Source organism: Podarcis liolepis, assembly GCF_965112155.1.
Source record: "Podarcis liolepis genome assembly, chromosome: 1".
NCBI classification, from domain to species: domain Eukaryota; kingdom Metazoa; phylum Chordata; class Lepidosauria; order Squamata; family Lacertidae; genus Podarcis; species Podarcis liolepis.
In genome coordinates this window covers 10,197,900-10,215,205 of record NC_139554.1, presented here as the reverse complement: position 1 = coordinate 10,215,205, position 17,306 = coordinate 10,197,900, and the positions used below count along the sequence as shown (strand labels likewise).

Genomic DNA, 17,306 nt, shown 5'->3' with positions numbered 1-17,306 from the left:
CTGGTAGCTCACCAACCACTGGCCGGGAGAATGGTCTCTTCCAAGGCCGCAATCCTCACCTTGCTTGCCTGAGAGTATGCCCTGTTGAATTCAACAGGACTTACTTCTGAGTAGATGTAGGCTCTCACTGTAAGATGCCATTGGCTGAGGTCCTCTGAGCATTTTGAAGGTGTCACGGACTGAGCTCTCAGGGTCTCTAAACTTGGTTGGCTGAGCTTCACTGGAAGTCTAGCTGCCATTGGCTGAGCTTCTCTCAGGGTCTTTAGCTGCCATTGGCTGTCTTATTCTGGGGTTAAGGCGGGAATCAGTAAGCTGCCATCGGCTGACTCCCCAAGCATCACCCTCTGGAAACAGCCATCTAAGTAGGGCTGGAACCACCGCAAAGCGGTACCACCCATCCCTAACTCCAGAAGGATATCACGGTTGATGGTATCGAAAGCCACAGAGAGGTCAAGGTGAATTAACAGGGACACATTTCTCTCTCCCGACAGAGGTCACCATACAGGGTGACCAAAGCCATTTCTGTACCAAAACCAAATCTAAACTCCAATTGAAATGGATCTAGAAAATCAGTTTCCTCCAAGACTGCCCTAATCTTGGGCTCAGGATTTCAGCCTTAATTTCTACGATACTCTACGACTCACTCTTTTAAAATCTTTCTGGGCCTTTTATCTAGTCCTCTTTCATGATCATGATCCTCTTTTGTGTTTTGGATCTCACATCGTATCTTGACCACTGTTTACAACTGCAAATTTTATTCGGTTCAGAGATGATTGTTTCGATCATAACAATGCAAAGAATTACAAAAACCAGGTAGACAAAGCAAGAAGATAAATGAGAAAGAAGTTTCAAAACATGTATACAGTAAGACAGATGAATGAATAATTATGCAATTAAACAGCCTTAAGACAATTTGCAGCATGACTAGGCATGGAACGCTGTTATGATTCCTCTGCTGCCTTTGCAAGTGAAACAACTTTTTGGATTATGTACCTGTCTTCATTTGCCATCAAAACTCTCTCTCTTTTTTGCCAATTAGACCAAAAATTAAAGCAAAGGGGGAGCTGAAGGGGAACCCCACTAATATCTAGCTTCCTTATAAATGGGGCAACCCTATTGGTAATACAGTGGTACCTCGGATTAAGAACTTAATTCGTTCTGGAGGTCTGTTCTTAACCTAAAACTGTTCTTAACCTGAAGTACCACTTTAGCTAATGGGGCCTCCCGCTGCTGCTGTGCCGCTGCCGCTGTGCCGCTGCTGCACAATTTCTGTTCTCATCCTGAAGCAAAGTTCTTAACCCGAGGTACTATTTCTGGGTTAGCGGAGTCTGTAACCTGAAGCGTCTGTAAACTGAGGTACCACTGTAGAAACAATTCCCTCCAACCCTGCTTTTTATCACTACCATACTGTGGTTCCTCAGATCAGTAATGACCATCAAGGACAACAGATGACATTTGCTGGAGCCTGAGATAAGCAGGCACTCTCTTCCCAGAAAGAACAGACCTGGAGCTAGGATGCAGCACCCTTGGACAGTTGCCAGCACCCAGACACCCTAGATGGGCCCACAACTAATGCTTGCCTGAAACCCCTCTTTGAAAAAATAGCTGAGGCTAGGACCTTCGTGTGAGCTTCCCGTAGGTGCTTGATTGGCCACTGTGAGAACATGAGGCTGGACTAGATGGGCCTTTGACTCTACCAGCAAGGTTCTTCTTATATTTCCCACAATGCCACTGGTCCAAGCTACCTGAAAGACCCTTTACCCTCATACAAACTTGCCTGGGTTCTCAGATTTTCAGGGGAGGCCCTTCTCTTGGTCCTGCCACAGGCTTGGTGGGGACGCGGAAGAGGACCTTGTCGGTGGCTGTTCCCAGACTTTGGAACTCCCTCCCTGGAGAAGCTGGACTGGCTCCCTCCTTTCTGTCTTTCTGCCAGTACTTTTGGGGACTGACTGCTTTTAATGAAAGGGATGGTGCCATGCTGTTCTTACGGCAATTACCTGTATACTTCAAATGGATTTTCTATAGAGCAGGGACATCCAGCTCCCAATAGACTGGGATCTACAAACAGTATAAAAAAACTGGCAGTGATCTACCAAGTGTGATTGCTGTTGTTATTTACACCCCAATTTTCCTCCTGACAGTGCCTTGAGGCGCCTCACAGCTAAAAATAAGAATAGCTAAAGGCAAAAGGGGGGGATCATTAGAAAAAACCAATGAAAAGAAGAACAGGATTAAAAAATATATAACAGGCATGTCCATTAGGTAGATCGCTGGGTGCTCCTGGTAAATCCTGGTAGATCTCTGGCCCCTCAGCGATCTCCTCCCCCCCCCAAAAAAAAATTCAGCTCAACAACTTCAGCTTGGATTCCTAAAAAAAAAAAAGCTCCACAACTTTGCCTTTCCAAAATAAGCTCCACTACTTAGGAACAACTTTGGCTTCCTAAAAATAAAGCTCAACAAGTTTGGTCCATCCAATGGCAATTTGGGGCAATGGGAACTTAAATTCCATGTCCCAGAAGGCTCATTATCACTACCTGGTAAGCCGGGGGGGGGCACTGAACCCAATGCCCCCCCTTCTACCAAACTTGGAAGCAACCTCAAAGTCAGTCCCTCAGATTCCATCACACTCAAGTATGACCAGGATGGGACTATGCAAATGAAGAGGCGGAGATATGCAGATAGGAGCAGGCTTGACTTTATATGGCCAGGTCTCTGGTGTCAGTGAGCAGATGCAGCTCTTGCCCTACTCATCTCCTTGCCTTCATTTGGGTGAGTAGGTGCTGTTCATTCTTAGGAAGAAAAGTATAGGCGTCATCCCACTTCCTACGTAAAGGTAAAAGGCACCGCTGACCATTAGGTCCAGTCGCGGACGACTTTGGGGTTGCGGCGCTCATCTCGCTTTATTGGCCGAGGGAGCCAGCGTACAGCTTCCGGGTAATGTGGCCAGGATGACTAAGCCACTTCTGGTGAACCAGAGCAGTGCACAGAAACACTGTTTACCTTCCCGCTGGAGCGGTACCTATTTATCTACTTGCACTTGTGTTATGTACTGAGTCGAGTCTGAATGGTCCTAGAACTTGGATGTGCTTTCGATCTGCTAGGTTGGCAGGAGCTGGGACTGAGCAACGGGAGCTAACCCCGTCACAGGGATTCGAACCGCCAACCTTCTGATCAGCAAGTCCTAGGCTCTGTGGTTTAGACCACAGCGCCACCCACATACACGGGGTTAAATCACCTAAAGTGTGGAGCACCCTCTAAACACCCTTTAAGTGCCCTCTCTGCCACTCTCTCTGCAATCCATACTTGCAGGCTTGCAGATCCACCTGACCCACTTAGAATCGTGTTTTGCAATTGTAAAAACAGGCTGCCTCCTGAGTCCAGGGATGTCGTGACAAAATTCCTGCTTACGAAACGATAGCCTGCAACGCCAGTGCCAGGCACCAGGGGTCATCCTGTCTGACATTGCCTCCAGCGGCCAGCAGGATTTAGAAAACACTTGTGAAGTAGCATCACTGGGCAATATTGCCAGTGAATCGTGGAGTGTAGGCAATTGCACACTTGAAGAACAACCCATTGACCTTCTCTCTACTTCATGGCTAGCCTGAGTTCAATGTTGGGCATGCGGTTATTCCATAAAACACACTGAAACCAACCCCCCCCCCAAAAAAGCAGTGTTTCCACTTGAACGGGCAGGTTTAATAGATGGCACAGATGTGGTTGTACTGTTTCTGTTTTATTTTCAAACTGAGAGCTTCCAAGAGGATCTCAGGAAAAGTTATTTTGACAGGCAGGAATTTCAGTCCGTTTCCAGTTCTCAGTTGCTGGCAGTGAACGGCTGACAATATTTTGACAGCCTGGAGGCTGCACAGAAGAAGCAGGCCTTGATTTCTTTTTCCGAACTGCGTCGGAGCCAAAGTCCACAATCTGGAGCCAGCTAAGCGCTGCTTCTCTGGACATGGTTGAGGCAGATAGAGGTTCCTGAATGTACAAGAGATTTCGCAAGCTAGCAAAGAAAAGTTTACCTTGCTATCTGAACTGTTTTTAGTATTGCCTTTCAATGTTATGGGACCTTAGGGTGGGTGATACTTTTAATCATCATCATCACCGTCATAGTAATACTTGTCTGCTCACAATAGAGATTGGCTTGACTACGGCTTTCCGCTTAGTCACTGATGAAAGACAGGCTTTGTGAGGAAATCGAGAGAGCCTTAGTCATGTTCAAAAGGAAGAAGGAGCTGTAAACCTGACCTTTTCATTCCGTTGTTCCCTCTGATTTCCTCTCTTGTGACTGTACATAGAAAACTAGCTGTCAAAGGAGATGTGCTCTGGTCTGGCTTTTCCCCTGATGAACTACTTTTTTCTGTGCAGGATATATACATTCAGTCTGAAGCAATATAGCCCAGAAAAAGGATGACAACACCTGCCATTTGGGAGAAGCAGGATGAAGTGTCTCTTTAAAGAGGAACTTACTTTCTTTGAAAGTATCTGAGCTTATAGTGTGTGGCAGCTGAAATCTGCTGGCTGTGCGGGCCTCTTCTGCCCCCCAGCCCCAAACGGAGCTGCCCTCACAATTGACAGATGTGCCATGGGGAGCTGCCATGCTTTGGTGGCAAGGCAGATTCAATGCCAGGCATATCCAGGCAGGGGCGTACGAAGTGGGGGGCAGAGGGGGCGGCCCCCTCCAGGAGCCACTCTGGGGTGTGTGTGACAAGATGGCCCCTGCCTCCCCCCAGCTGTAGAGTGGCCGAGGGTGCGCGCAGTCTATATGGGCACTGCCTGCGCGGCGTCCATATGGGCGACTGCACAGGCTGCTGTGCATGCGCACTCCATATGGGCTGCCTCTCACACGGTGACTGTACGGGCTGTCACGCATGTGCACTCCGTATGGGATGCCGCACATGCGCAGTCCATATGGAGTGTGCATGTGCAGCATCCTGTACGAAGTGTGCATGTGCGGCATCCTGTATGGACTGCGCATGTGTGGTATCCCGTACGGAGTGCGCATGTGCGGCATCCCTTATGGACTGTGCATATGCAGCATCCCTTATGGACTGCGCATGTGCGGCATCCCGTACGGAGTGTGCATGTGCAGCTTCCCTTATGGACTGCGCATGTGTGACATCCCGTACGGAGTGTGCATGTGCAGCTTCCCTTATGGACTGCACATGTGCGACATCCTGTACGGAGTGTGCATGTGCAGCTTCCCTTATGGACTGCGCATGTGCGGCATCCCTTATGGACTGTGCATGTGCAGCTTCCCTTATGGACTGCACATGTGCGGCATCCCATACGGAGTGTGCATGTGCAGCTTCCCTTATGGACTGCGCATGTGCGGCATCCCTTATGGACTGCGCATGTGCGGCATCCCTTATGGACTGCGCATGTGCGACATCCTGTATGGACTGTGCATGTGCGGCATCCTGTATGGTCGCTGCACATGCATAGTCCTTACAGGGTGCCGATCGCAGGTGGCAGCCTGTACGGAGTGCGCATGTGCTGCATTCCGTACGGAGTGCGCATGCGCGGGATGCCACAAATGCGCACTCTGTACAGGCTGCCCCGCCCCGGGTACCGGAGAGGGTTTCTCCCCCACTGACTCCAGCTTTGGCTGGGAAAGACTCCTGTGCTTTGGGCTACAACTCCCATCAGTGCTGGGCAGCATAACCAATGAAGAGGGATGATGGGAGTTGTAGTCCTAAACACCTGGCAGGTGTGAAGCCTTGTGAAGCTGCCTCAGAAGAGGTCTGTGTGATGCCTCGCAGAAAGGAGAGACACTCCCCCCACAAAATCGTCAAGTTGTTCCAGCATCTAGTGAGAATCTTTGGATGGTTGTGTTGGAGCCAAAATACGCACACATGGTGGAAACAGCCATGGCACTAGAGGGAAGACGGATCACTTATGGAATATAAAATCAGTGTGCCTAGAGAAGCTCACTGCCTAATTTTGCCTGGACTCATTTTTCATCCTGATGTTGTATCTTTCGAAAAGCTAAAGCAGGCCCGATGTTTTAGCCAAAAGAATGGCCACTTTCCAGCCACAGACCCCCCTATTTGGATTTCCCCTTGCTCCTGAACATACACCGTTATCTTAATTTTGTTTTGTTTTATTCATCCCTTCCACTTTCAAGCTGCTCCCCCAGGTGTGTATGTCCTGAGGCAGCCTACAAAACAATCAAATGAGCGTTCAAAATAATTCTAGTTAAAACAGAACGTTAGGGGATCGTGGGCTTGTTGGTTCTCCCTGGCTTTTGAGACCATTGGCCACGACATTCTTCTGGAGCAACTTGAGGAGAAATATAAAAATATTCCTCCTTTCCCAGATGTTTAATAATAATAATAATAATAATAATAATAATAATAATAATAATAATTTATTATTTATACCCCACCCACCTGGCTGGGCTTCCCCAGCCACTCTGGGCAGCTTCCAAAAAAAAAATATTAAAATACATCAAACATTAAAAGCTTCCCTAAACAGGGCTGCCTTCAGATGTCTTCCAAAAGTCTGGTAGTTGTTATTCTCTTTGACATCTGGTGGGAAGGCATTCCACAGGGCGGGTGCCACTACCGAGAAGGCCCTCTGCCTGGTTCCCTGTAACTTGGCTTCTCGCAGTGAGGGAACCGCCAGAAGGCTCTCAGCGCTGGACCTCAGTGTCCGGGCAGAATGATAGGGGTGGAGACGCTCCTTCAGATATACTGGACTGAGGCCGTTTAGGGCTTTAAAGGGCAGCACCAACACTTCGAATTATGCTCGGAAACGTACTGGGAGCCAATGTAGGTCTTTCAATGTAGGTGTTATATGGTCTCGGTGCCTGAAAGACCCTGGAAACCCTGAGATCACTGTTTCTAGAATGCTTTAATTTTTTTAAAAAAATGTTTTCTTATTGATGAGCCTGCCCCGGGCTCCTTCAGGAGGAAGGGTGAGATGTAAATTGAATTGAAATGATTGATCAATTTGTCCTTACCTTGTTATGTTTTGACGATCCTACATGTTGAGTACTAACGACAGTAGCTTGGATGGTTTGGGGGAGTACAGGACTTATTCCTCTCCCCCCCTTTCTTTCTTTCATTTTAGAATCAAGTTTCTTACTGGGCAATGCACAAATCGTGGACTGGCCTGTAGTTTATAGTAATGACGGATTTTGTAAACTCTCTGGTTACCACCGAGCCGACGTCATGCAGAAAAGTAGTACCTGCAGGTAAGTCGCTTTGGATTGATTTTCTTGGGTCGGGTCAGGTGGGGGGGAGGGCGAATCCTGCTGTGCTTTTGAGTTTCCTGTTTGTTGTGTCATAAAAGGCCGATGCCACCTCCGCCTCTTCACCACCCCATTAGGTGTGCATTCATTTTGCAACAAATGGAAAAGGAACCCCTGTGAGCCTCATTCAATTTTCATTCATTCTGAAACAAATTCGCCAAGGGGGAAAATGGGTGGCGATGGCTAGGCTGTTTTTCAGTAAAAATGGAGGAGAAGGCTGTTCAGACCACATTTTTTTAAACCACACCAGCCTAATTCATATCTCCCAGCCCACAACAGAGAGAGGAATATAACTACTCTTCAGATTTTTTTGTTGCACTTCTCTGAATTTTGCAATGCAGTCATCTTTTTAGATTATCACAATGTTCTTTTAAATACTCTCTGTAAATATTCCACTCTCTATTAAATATTTGATCTGTGTGGTCTCGAAATCTTGCTGTCAATCCGGGGCATCCCGAGGGCGGAAAAATGTAGTTGTGCACAGTCCATCTCATCTCTCCCATCGCCCCGATCTGGAGTTGCAGGCCGGGAAAGGAGGGTCTTGTCGTCTGGGCAGTCCCAGGACCACTTTAGATACTGCTCAGGGTTGTGTTATTAATGCAACAAAAGTGTCAAAGTCAGCAGTTGCGAGTTACCAGTCTCCGTAAGGTCAGGGGGAAAACAATGCTGTCCAGGGTTGTAAAGACTGTGGAGAGAATAATTGGGTGCACTATTCCCACCTTGGATCAAATCTATGCTTTCAGGTGTCATAAGAAAGCTGCAGAGATAGTGCAGGATAGTACGGACCCTGGAAACGATCTCTTTCAGCTTCTGCCTTCTGGAAGAAGGCACAGGGTTACAAAGACTAGGACTAGCTGCCTGAGAAACAGTTTCTATCCAAATGTGATTTTGGTTTTAAACGCAGTGTAAGGTAGTCTCTGTGGGAGTATATTGTATTTAATTGTGGGGTATCAGAGTTTTTAGGGCATTAACCAGGCTGGGATAGCAGGCTTGTTGGTTTTTGAAGGTCTGATGTAGATTTTTTCAATTTCGTTGTTCTGTATGGGACAATGACAATAACGATTATCGTATCGTAGTCTCTGGAGACAGATGGAAGTCAACAACCTTGAGCCAGCTCACAGTCCACCTGCCCCACCTTGGATCTGATTCTGAATTAGTTGGCGGGTGGGGCAAATGTTTAATTATTATTATTTTAATTTCCTAGGGTGGTGGGGGAGGGATATGCTGTGTCTCCTTCCTCTCCACTCCTGACCGAGAGAGTGTGTGCCACTTCTGCTTTGCAAACTGCTCCCTTTGCAGAGAAGGTGTTTGCAGAGAGCACCCTGCAGGATCTGCAATCGCTGAACAGCACCCTGCAGAATTTATCCCCCTTGCTGTCAGTCCAGTGTGTGTGTGGGGGGGGAGAGGCTGATGGGAGTTGTAGGTCATCAACATCTGCAGGGCCAAAGGTTCCCCAAACCTGTCCTTAAAAAAACCCATGGAAGCAGTCAAATTATCGCATGAGAATGAAAGTCAAGAGCGAGTCAGAAATCATTCTCGAGCTCTTTCCCCTAAAATGTGGCATTTGGAGGAGGGTTTCAGCTTTCCTGGTGCTCAGCAAGACGCTCTCCGTTTTCCCAAGTTGAAACCTGTGTGCATATTTCAGAAAATAAATCTTTTATGTATTGTCAGCTTTCTCTCTTTTTTTGTGTGTGAAAGCATCACACTCTGGAAAGTGTACCCAGAGCGTCACTTAAATTGAACGCTATAAGGCAGCAATATAAATCCTTTCCCCCCGGCAACAGACCCCGCCACAATTATTTGCTTTAGAGGGCTTCATAACAATTTTGCAGCTGTAAACGTTGAGCAAAACAAGGTGTAAATCATAGTTAAGCATACATAGGTTGCAATTACGCTGCAGTCTGGACCATAAATATGCCTGTAAGGGTGTTGTTATGCTTGTTTGTTTGTGAAGCCCATGAAAATGTGTATTCTCTCTCTCTCTCTCTCTCTCTCTCCCTCCACCTTTCCTTTCTCCAGTTTTATGTATGGTGAACTCACAGACAAGAAAACCATTGACAAAGTCAGACAGACGTTTGACAACTATGAATCAAACTGCTTTGAAATCCTCTTGTACAAGAAAAACAGTACGTATAAATGTGAAATCATTTATTTGTGTGTTTTTTTAAATGTATCCCACCTTTTTCTCCAAGGACTTCAAAGTGACATGAATGGTTCTCCCCCTCCTCATTTAATGCCCACAATAACCCTGTGAGGTAGGTTAGGCTGAGAGGCAGCGACTGGCCCAAGATCCATGGCTGGGTGGGGATTTCAACCGCAGTCTCCCAGGTCGTAGTCAAAGGACAAATGGACATAAATATGACATCAGGAACCACAAGACAGAGAAACCAGTAGGAGAACACTTCAATCTCCCAGGACATTCTATACAAGATCTCAAAGTAGCTGTTTTACTACAAAGGAATTTCAGAAATAGACTGGAAAGAGAAGTTGCTGAATTGCAACTTATTACCAAACTTAAAACCATGGAGAGACCTGGTCTGAATAGAGACATTGGATTCTTATCTTATTATACATGATAAAGCTATTTTTAGCCATCTCACCCCTTGCTTTTTCCTGTAAGACCAATTGCAGTCCTTAACAGTCGTCAACAGGTTTACCACACCTATCAGCCAATCACCCATTCCCACCACCCTTCTGAGTAATACCCCTCCCCACCCTCTCACTATATATAAGGGTCTGGTGACTTCTGTTTCAGTGTATCTGAAGAAGTTTGCATGCACATGAAAGCTCATACCAGTAACAAACTTAGTTGGTCTCTAAGGTGCTACTGGAAGGAATTTTTTTATTTTGTTTTGGCTACGGCAGACCAACACAGTTACCTACTTGTAACTAGGTCCTAGTCTGACACTCTAACCATTGCACCACACTGCCTTGCCACATGGTTACATTAACAGCTTGTTGCCTTTGAAATAACACACCAACTTTTAGGTGTTTGTGGCTCCAGTGCTTAAAAAATGTCCGCAGAGCACTCAGTTGGCAAAGAGGGACTTATATGGAGTATGAGGACTATGGGATGCTAGAAATTAGCGGTGTCACTGAAACCTGGCACGGAATGTGACTTTGTTTCACTCATACGGCTTGCAGGAATTGCAAACACGCCACTGAACCTCTGAAATATCTTTTCTCTTGCTCAGAATGGAAAAGGGGATTCTGCACCTGGGCAAAGGCATCTTTTTTGACTTAAATCTGTTTTTAGTCCAAAACCTGGAACATTGATTTGCACTCACACAGAGGTAAAGGAATGCTCAAACGCTTGAAATTGCTGACCCATTTCCAAATTGAGCCAGAGGGAATTTCCTTTACTGACTCTTTTTGTGTTCTTATGAAAGAGGGAGAAAAACTCTTAGACTGCATTCACATGGCGCTTCGCTCCATTTTTATGTCTTTCCCCTAACTGTTAAGTTCCGCATTATAGTTGAGCATCTATAGAATGTGCAAACAGCTTCTCAAACTATAGTGGAACATAGTGAAAGTTTAGTTCTCATTTCTGTGCTATTTGCTTGCAGGAAAAAATATCCATGTATTTATTATTATTTACTTATTACATTTATATGCCACTTTTTTTCTTCCAAGGATCTCAAAGTGGTGTATATGGTGATTGGCCCAAGCTCATTCATGGCTGAGTGGGGATTCGAACCCTGCTCTCCCAGAGTCCAACACTCTAACTATGACACGACACTGGCTCCCAATAGTTTTAAAGCCATTGACACCATTCCTGGCTGATATTAACAACAGAATTAACCAGTTATTTGCAAATAGTCTGGATATGAGCACTAAGCCTGTGCAATGAGGGCTGCCCAGATCATAAGAAGTTAGTTCCAGTTGTGACCGACTCTGGGGTTGCAGCACTCATCTCGCTTTACTGGCCAAGGGAGCCGGCGTACAGCTTCTGGGTCATGTGGTCAGCCTCTGGCGAACCAGAGCAGCGCACGGAAACGCCGTTTACCTTCCCGCCGGAGCGGTACCTATTTATCTATTTGCACTTTGCTGTGCTTTCAAACTGCTAGGTTGGCAGGAGCAGGGACCGAGCAACGGGAGCTCACCCCATCAAATAAGGGATTTGGCCAACCAGCAGCCAAACGAAGCCTCAAGCTGTGGTTCCCACAGCGCAGCAACCCGGCAAAGGGGATGCAGCAAGGAAAAACACTGTCCCCTCTCCGCTGGGAAGTGCTGAGCGAAGGCGAGTCCCCAGGCAACGTGGCCGATTTGATCGGCACAAGGCACGCAAGCTCCACCCCCCAGTCGTTCTCAGACTCCTTCTTGGGTGAGCAACGCAGCCAAGCAACCCAGTTGGAGCCTCCCTCCTCCCTGGCCGGCAGGGAGGGAGGGAGAGGAGCTGCTTCCTTTGAAACCCAGAAAATTTAAGGGACATCATCAATCTGAGACAGCACGACGCTGGGATAAGGGAGTTTCCTGCCAAATAAGGGACGGTTGACAGCTATGCTCTGGCCCCCGCGATGACCTCTTCTGCTTTGCGTTTCCGCTTGCCTTCCCTTTTGTCTGTGCTGCCCACCTGAGTGCTCCTGTACATGTTAGGCCAAATCCCCCCAGGGAACAGCTTGTCCGGATCAGCTGCGCTGGTCACAGTCTCAAGCCCTGTCATTCTTTTCTTTCCAGCTGGTTGCATAGCAAGATCCTGACCTTAAAAAACAAACAGAGATGCGCCGCAGGTTCTTCCTGCAGGCTGGATTTCTCGAAAGGAACGGAGTGGCTCTGCAGTTTCTGAATACGAAAGGCCAAGATCTGATAGGAAGAGGAAAATATGGCCTGCTAACCTCCCTGTCTGGCCCTGGGGACACCCTTCCCAGGCCACGCCCCTGCCTTCCAGGCCACACCCTCACTGGCTTTGCTCCACCCCTTCCTGTCGGTGACTTATAGAAGTCATTTGGTAGCTGACCACACCTCTGCTTGTGTGACGCACCAGAAGATTATATGGAGCCCAAACAAGTCTCTCCTTTTTGTATATACCGTATTTTTCACTCGATAACACGCACCTGACCATAACACACACATAGTTTTTAGAGGAGGGAAACAAGAAAAAAAAATCTGAATGAAACAGTGGATGTATCATTTTTGTGCTTCATGCTGTGGCCACAGACATGTGATTTGACGGTGAGTTTGGGGTAGCCCAATGCAAAAATCCTGAGAATCCATGTGGATCTGTGCTTTGTAACCACGTTTTTGCACCATTGTGGTCCCAGGCAACAGTGGGTGTGTGATTTTTTTGGTGCAGGCTGTAGCCATGGACATGCTATGTGATCTGATGGTGAATTTGGGGTGACCCAATGCAAAGATCCTGAGGATCCATGTGGATCCATGCTTTGTAACCACGTTTTTGCACCATTGCAGCCCAAGGCAACAGTGGGTACGTGAGTTTTTGGTGCAGGCTGTAGCCATGGACATGCTATGTGATCTGATGGTGAATTTGGGGTGACCCAATGCAAAGATCCTGAGGATCCATGTGGATCCATGCTTTGTAACCATGTTTTTGCACCATTGTGGCCCCAGGCAACAGTGGGTACGTGATTTTTTTGGTGCAGGCTGTAGCCATGGACATGCTATGGGATCTGATGGTGAATTTGGGGTGGCCCAATGCAAAGATCCTGAGGATCCATATGGATCCGTGCTTTGTAACCACGTTTTAAGTGGGGAGGGAAGGAAAAACACAGAAGGGGCAAGGAGTATGAGACGGATGTGCGGAGAAGCAGCTGGCTAACAATGCAGGAGAGGGGTTTAACGGGAGGGAGGAAAGGAAGGCAAAAGTTTCCCCCCACCCACCCAAGCCAGCCCCCCCTCTCTCTCCCACCTGCATTTTCCAGCTGCCTGCAATGCTGGACGCAGCAGCAGCAGCAGCAGCAGCAGCAGCAGCAGCGGAGCACGGAGAGGAGGTGGTGGTGGCTGTCAGCTGCGCTCCTAGCGAAAACAGTGGGCAGTAAGACCCTGAGGCAGAATGCAGGAAAGCAGCAACCTCCTCTTTTTAGCCTTCCCTCCTCTGCGATCTGATTTTTGCCTGATTTTTGCCCCTGTACTTGGGCAGTCGGCTCCAGGGACCACACATTCGCTCAATAACACGCACAGACATTTCCCCTTACTTTTTAGGAGAAAAAATGTGAGTGTTATAGAGAGAAAAATACGGTAAATTGTTATAAAATTTTCTGTTTTACAATTTAAAATACTCATTTTACATCCTTAAGATATCAATGACTTCCCTTCTTCTCTTTCCATGGTTCGTTTTACATATAATAAATCCCTGCATATGTTACAAAAACTATACCATTCAGTATTCCATTATTGCATACATCAAAACTTATTTACACTGTTGAATTTATCTTAATGCTGCCAGCTGTACACAATCATTTCCCATATATTCCATAAATGTTGTCCAATCTTCTCTAAATGTATGTTCTTCTTGTGGTGTAGTGGTTAAGAGCGGTAGTCACGTAATCTGGGTAACCGGGTTCGCGTCTCCGCTCCTCCACATGCAGCTGCTGGGTGACCTTGGGCCAGTCACACTTCTTTGAAGTCTCTCAGCCCCACTCACCTCACAGAGTGTTTGTTGTGGGGGAGGAAGGGAAAGGAGATTGTTAGCCGCTTTGAGACTCCTGAAGGGGAGTGAAAGGCGGGATATCAAATCCAAACTCTTCTTCTTCTTCTTCTTCTTCTCTTATTCTATATGTTAAGTCTGTAAGCCGCATATATTCCATCAGTTTAAGTTGGTTGGGAACTTGCTCGTTTTCCATTTTTGGGCTCACAAAACACAGGCCACAGTAGTAGCATACATAAATAACCTTTTTTTGGCACAGGGAATTTCAATCTGAATTATCCCCAACAGAAAGGACTCTGGGGTTTTTTTGGGAAAGTACTTTTAAACGCCCCCCCCCCAATTCATTATAGATCATTTCCCAATACAGTGGTGCCCCGCAAGACGAATGCCTCGCAAGACGGAAAACTCGCTAGACAAAAGAGTTTTCCGTTTTGGAGGTGCTTCGCAAAAAGAATCTCCTATGGGCTTGCTTCGCAAGACGACAATGACTTGTGAGTTCCTGCTGGTTTTTCCCCTCCCCCCTCCTTTTTCTAAGCCGCTAAGCCGCTTATCAGCTGATCCGATCAGCAGATAAGCCGCTAAAAGGCGCTAATAGCGCTAATAGCTAATCCGTCAATGGGCTTGCTTCGCAAGACGAAAAAACCGCTAGATGAAGAGAATCACAGAACGGATTCTTTTCGTCTTGCGAGGCACCACTGTACTCTGTTTACCCTTTTCCAAGTCCACCACATATGAAAGAATGTTCCCTCTACCCCTTTGCATCTCCAGCACTTACCTGATTCAGTCTTATACATTTTAGCAAGCCCAACCAAGTCTTCAGGGATTTCCTGCTCCCAGCAGAACAACTTATTCCAGAGTTTCTGATTAAGGGGGAAACTCCTCTCCCACACAGTTCAGAATAACAAAGTGATTATTGTCTTCAGACATAAGACAAAGCTAAACACTACAATGTACTATACATTGTTGTTCTGGTCTCTGAAGTCAAGATACTTAGGCACCCACTAACACTATCAACATGCTAGCTAACGCTGCTGTGTAAAACCCACAGCCTTTTCCCCTGAACCCAAATCCTAGAATTCCAGAGTTGGAAGGTACATCAAGGGTCTAGTCTAACCCCCTACAATGCAGGAATCTCAGATATCCCTTAATAAACAAAAATAAAATTATATTGGGCCATGGACGCTCCTTGAATCCCCACACAAAATGAGTCTGTTATATGGTTAAGCAATGTTAGGTTTGCATTTCAGTGTTTAATTCTCCCACTCTGTTCAATGAGACTTTGATTAGTTTAAGTGTCACCTAGGATAAGCGGTAATCATGAATGTGAGCCTGCCTCTATGTTATGATTGTGCTCCGTGCTGTGAGTGTGTTTATTTTATATCCTCTTATTTTGTGTGTGTTTTTTAATTACAGGAACACCTGTTTGGTTTTACATGCAAATTGCACCGATAAGAAATGAGCATGACAAAGTGGTTTTATTCCTTTGCACTTTTAAAGATATCACTTTATTCAAGCAACCCATCGAAGATGAATCCACCAAAGGTAATTTTTGGAAGGAATATGTTTGCTAAAGGGTCAAAGAGATCGGGGTGGGTGGGGAGAGGAGAGTGCGTTGACTCTAGCCCAGTTCTTGCATTACTTGTGTGTAAGGGACTCGTGAGTTCAAGCTGGAATGGGGCTGTGCTTCTTGCCACACCCAGGAAAGCACATCAAAGCACTAGCCCCAACCGCAATGGACACGAGTTGGGTGGAGTTGTCTGCAAGGGAACCCCCAACTGTTTCCTTTGCAGCTCAAGGTGTCGGTGTCAGAGGGCAGTGCAAGAAGTGTGTTGTTGTTGTTTAGTCGTGTCCGACTGTTCGTGACCCCATGGACCAGAGCACGCCAGGCACTCCTGTCTTCCCCTGCCTCCCACAGTTTGGTCAAACTCATGCTAGTAGCTTCGAGAACACTGTCCAACCATCTCGTCCTCTGTCGTCCCCTTCTCCTTGTGCCCTCCATCTTTCCCAACATCAGGTTCTTTTCCAGGGAGTCTTCTCTTTTCATGAGGTGGCCAAAGTATTGGAGCCTCAGCTTCAGGATCTGTTCTTCCAGTGAGCACTCAGGGCTGATTTCCTTCAGAATGGATAGGTTTGATTTTCTTGCAGTCCATGGGACTCTCAAGAGTCTCCTCCAGCACCATAATTCAAAAGCATCAATTCTTCGGCGATCAGCCTTTTTTATGGTCCAGCTCTCACTTCCATACATCACCACTGGGAAAACCATAGCTTTAACTATACGGACCTTTGTTGGCAAGGTGATGTCTCTGCTTTTTAAGATGCTATCTAGATTTGTCATTGCTTTTCTCCCAAGAAGCAGGCGTCTTTTAATTTCGTGACTGCTGTCACCATCTGCAGTGATCATGGAGCCCAAGAAAGTAAAATCTCTCACTGCCTCCATTTCTTCCCCTTCTATTTGCCAGGAGGCGATGGGACCAGTGGCCATGACCTTAGTTTTTTTGATGTTGGGCTTCAGACCATATTTTGCGATCTCTTCTTTCACCCTCATTAAGAGGTTCTTTAATTCCTCCTCACTTTCTGCCATCAAAGTGTACCCTGGTCCAACTCCAAACCACAACTGCCTTACCAGGGCTGGATTTAGGTTTGATGAGGCCTTAAGCTGCTGAAGGCAATGGGGCCCTTTATAATGTAATTTTATAATGGGATCAAAGTAAATGAATTATATATTACATGAAATCAATCAGTAGGCATAAGACTCACACCCTTAGTCTATGCTGCCTGATCATCAGTCCATAAGCACTCTTTAATATTAGATAACAGGTACAACAGCTTGACCTACATTCAACTGTGCTGCACTGCAGTCTGCAGCTGCATGCTACATATTGTCATGCAACCAGTCCATGCAGAATGTAGGCACCCTATATATAGAAATGAGCAAACCAGTGATATTTTAGGGAGCAGGCTAGCAGGTGGGGCCCATTACTTACATCATAGGAGCCTATACAACACAAAATACTGTTGCTGTATGTAGGTTTTATTTTATTTTATTTATCTTATATTTTGGAAACGTACATTCAGTTTTTTCTCGCTTTAATTTTTTTGGGGGGCCCCAGGAGAGTAGGGCCCTAAGCTATAGCTTATATGTAAATCTGGCACTGTGCCTTACACATGAGTAATGGGTAGAGAAATAGGAAAGCAGAGATTTCTGTTCTGACTAGTATTTGTCCCATTCAGTCCTGTTTCTCTTCTGCTGCAGTTCAGTTTCCACCAAAACACACACGTGTTATTCATCTTGCTGTTGTTTTAAGAATTTTAAGGTCTCAAATATAGAATAAATATTGACAAATGTACACATATCTAAACGTATAAACCATGGGTTGGTCTTTGGCTAAGGGGTTTGGGCAATGTCAAAAGTCTTTTAAGGTTCCTGCACACTTTTGTTCAGGGTCT

General features: G+C 46.3%; 1 protein-coding gene across 1 annotated transcript in view; it reads left to right on the top strand.

The window, feature by feature from the left end:
- Window positions 1–17,306, top strand: part of KCNH5 (potassium voltage-gated channel subfamily H member 5) — a 197,333-nt gene that overhangs the window by 11,402 nt on the left and 168,625 nt on the right. Inside the window, exons 2-4 of the mRNA XM_083517418.1 lie at window positions 7,075–7,198; window positions 9,275–9,381; window positions 15,273–15,401. Of these exons, the coding sequence (XP_083373544.1) occupies window positions 7,075–7,198; window positions 9,275–9,381; window positions 15,273–15,401 (360 nt within the window). The remainder of the gene's footprint in view (window positions 1–7,074; window positions 7,199–9,274; window positions 9,382–15,272; window positions 15,402–17,306) is intronic.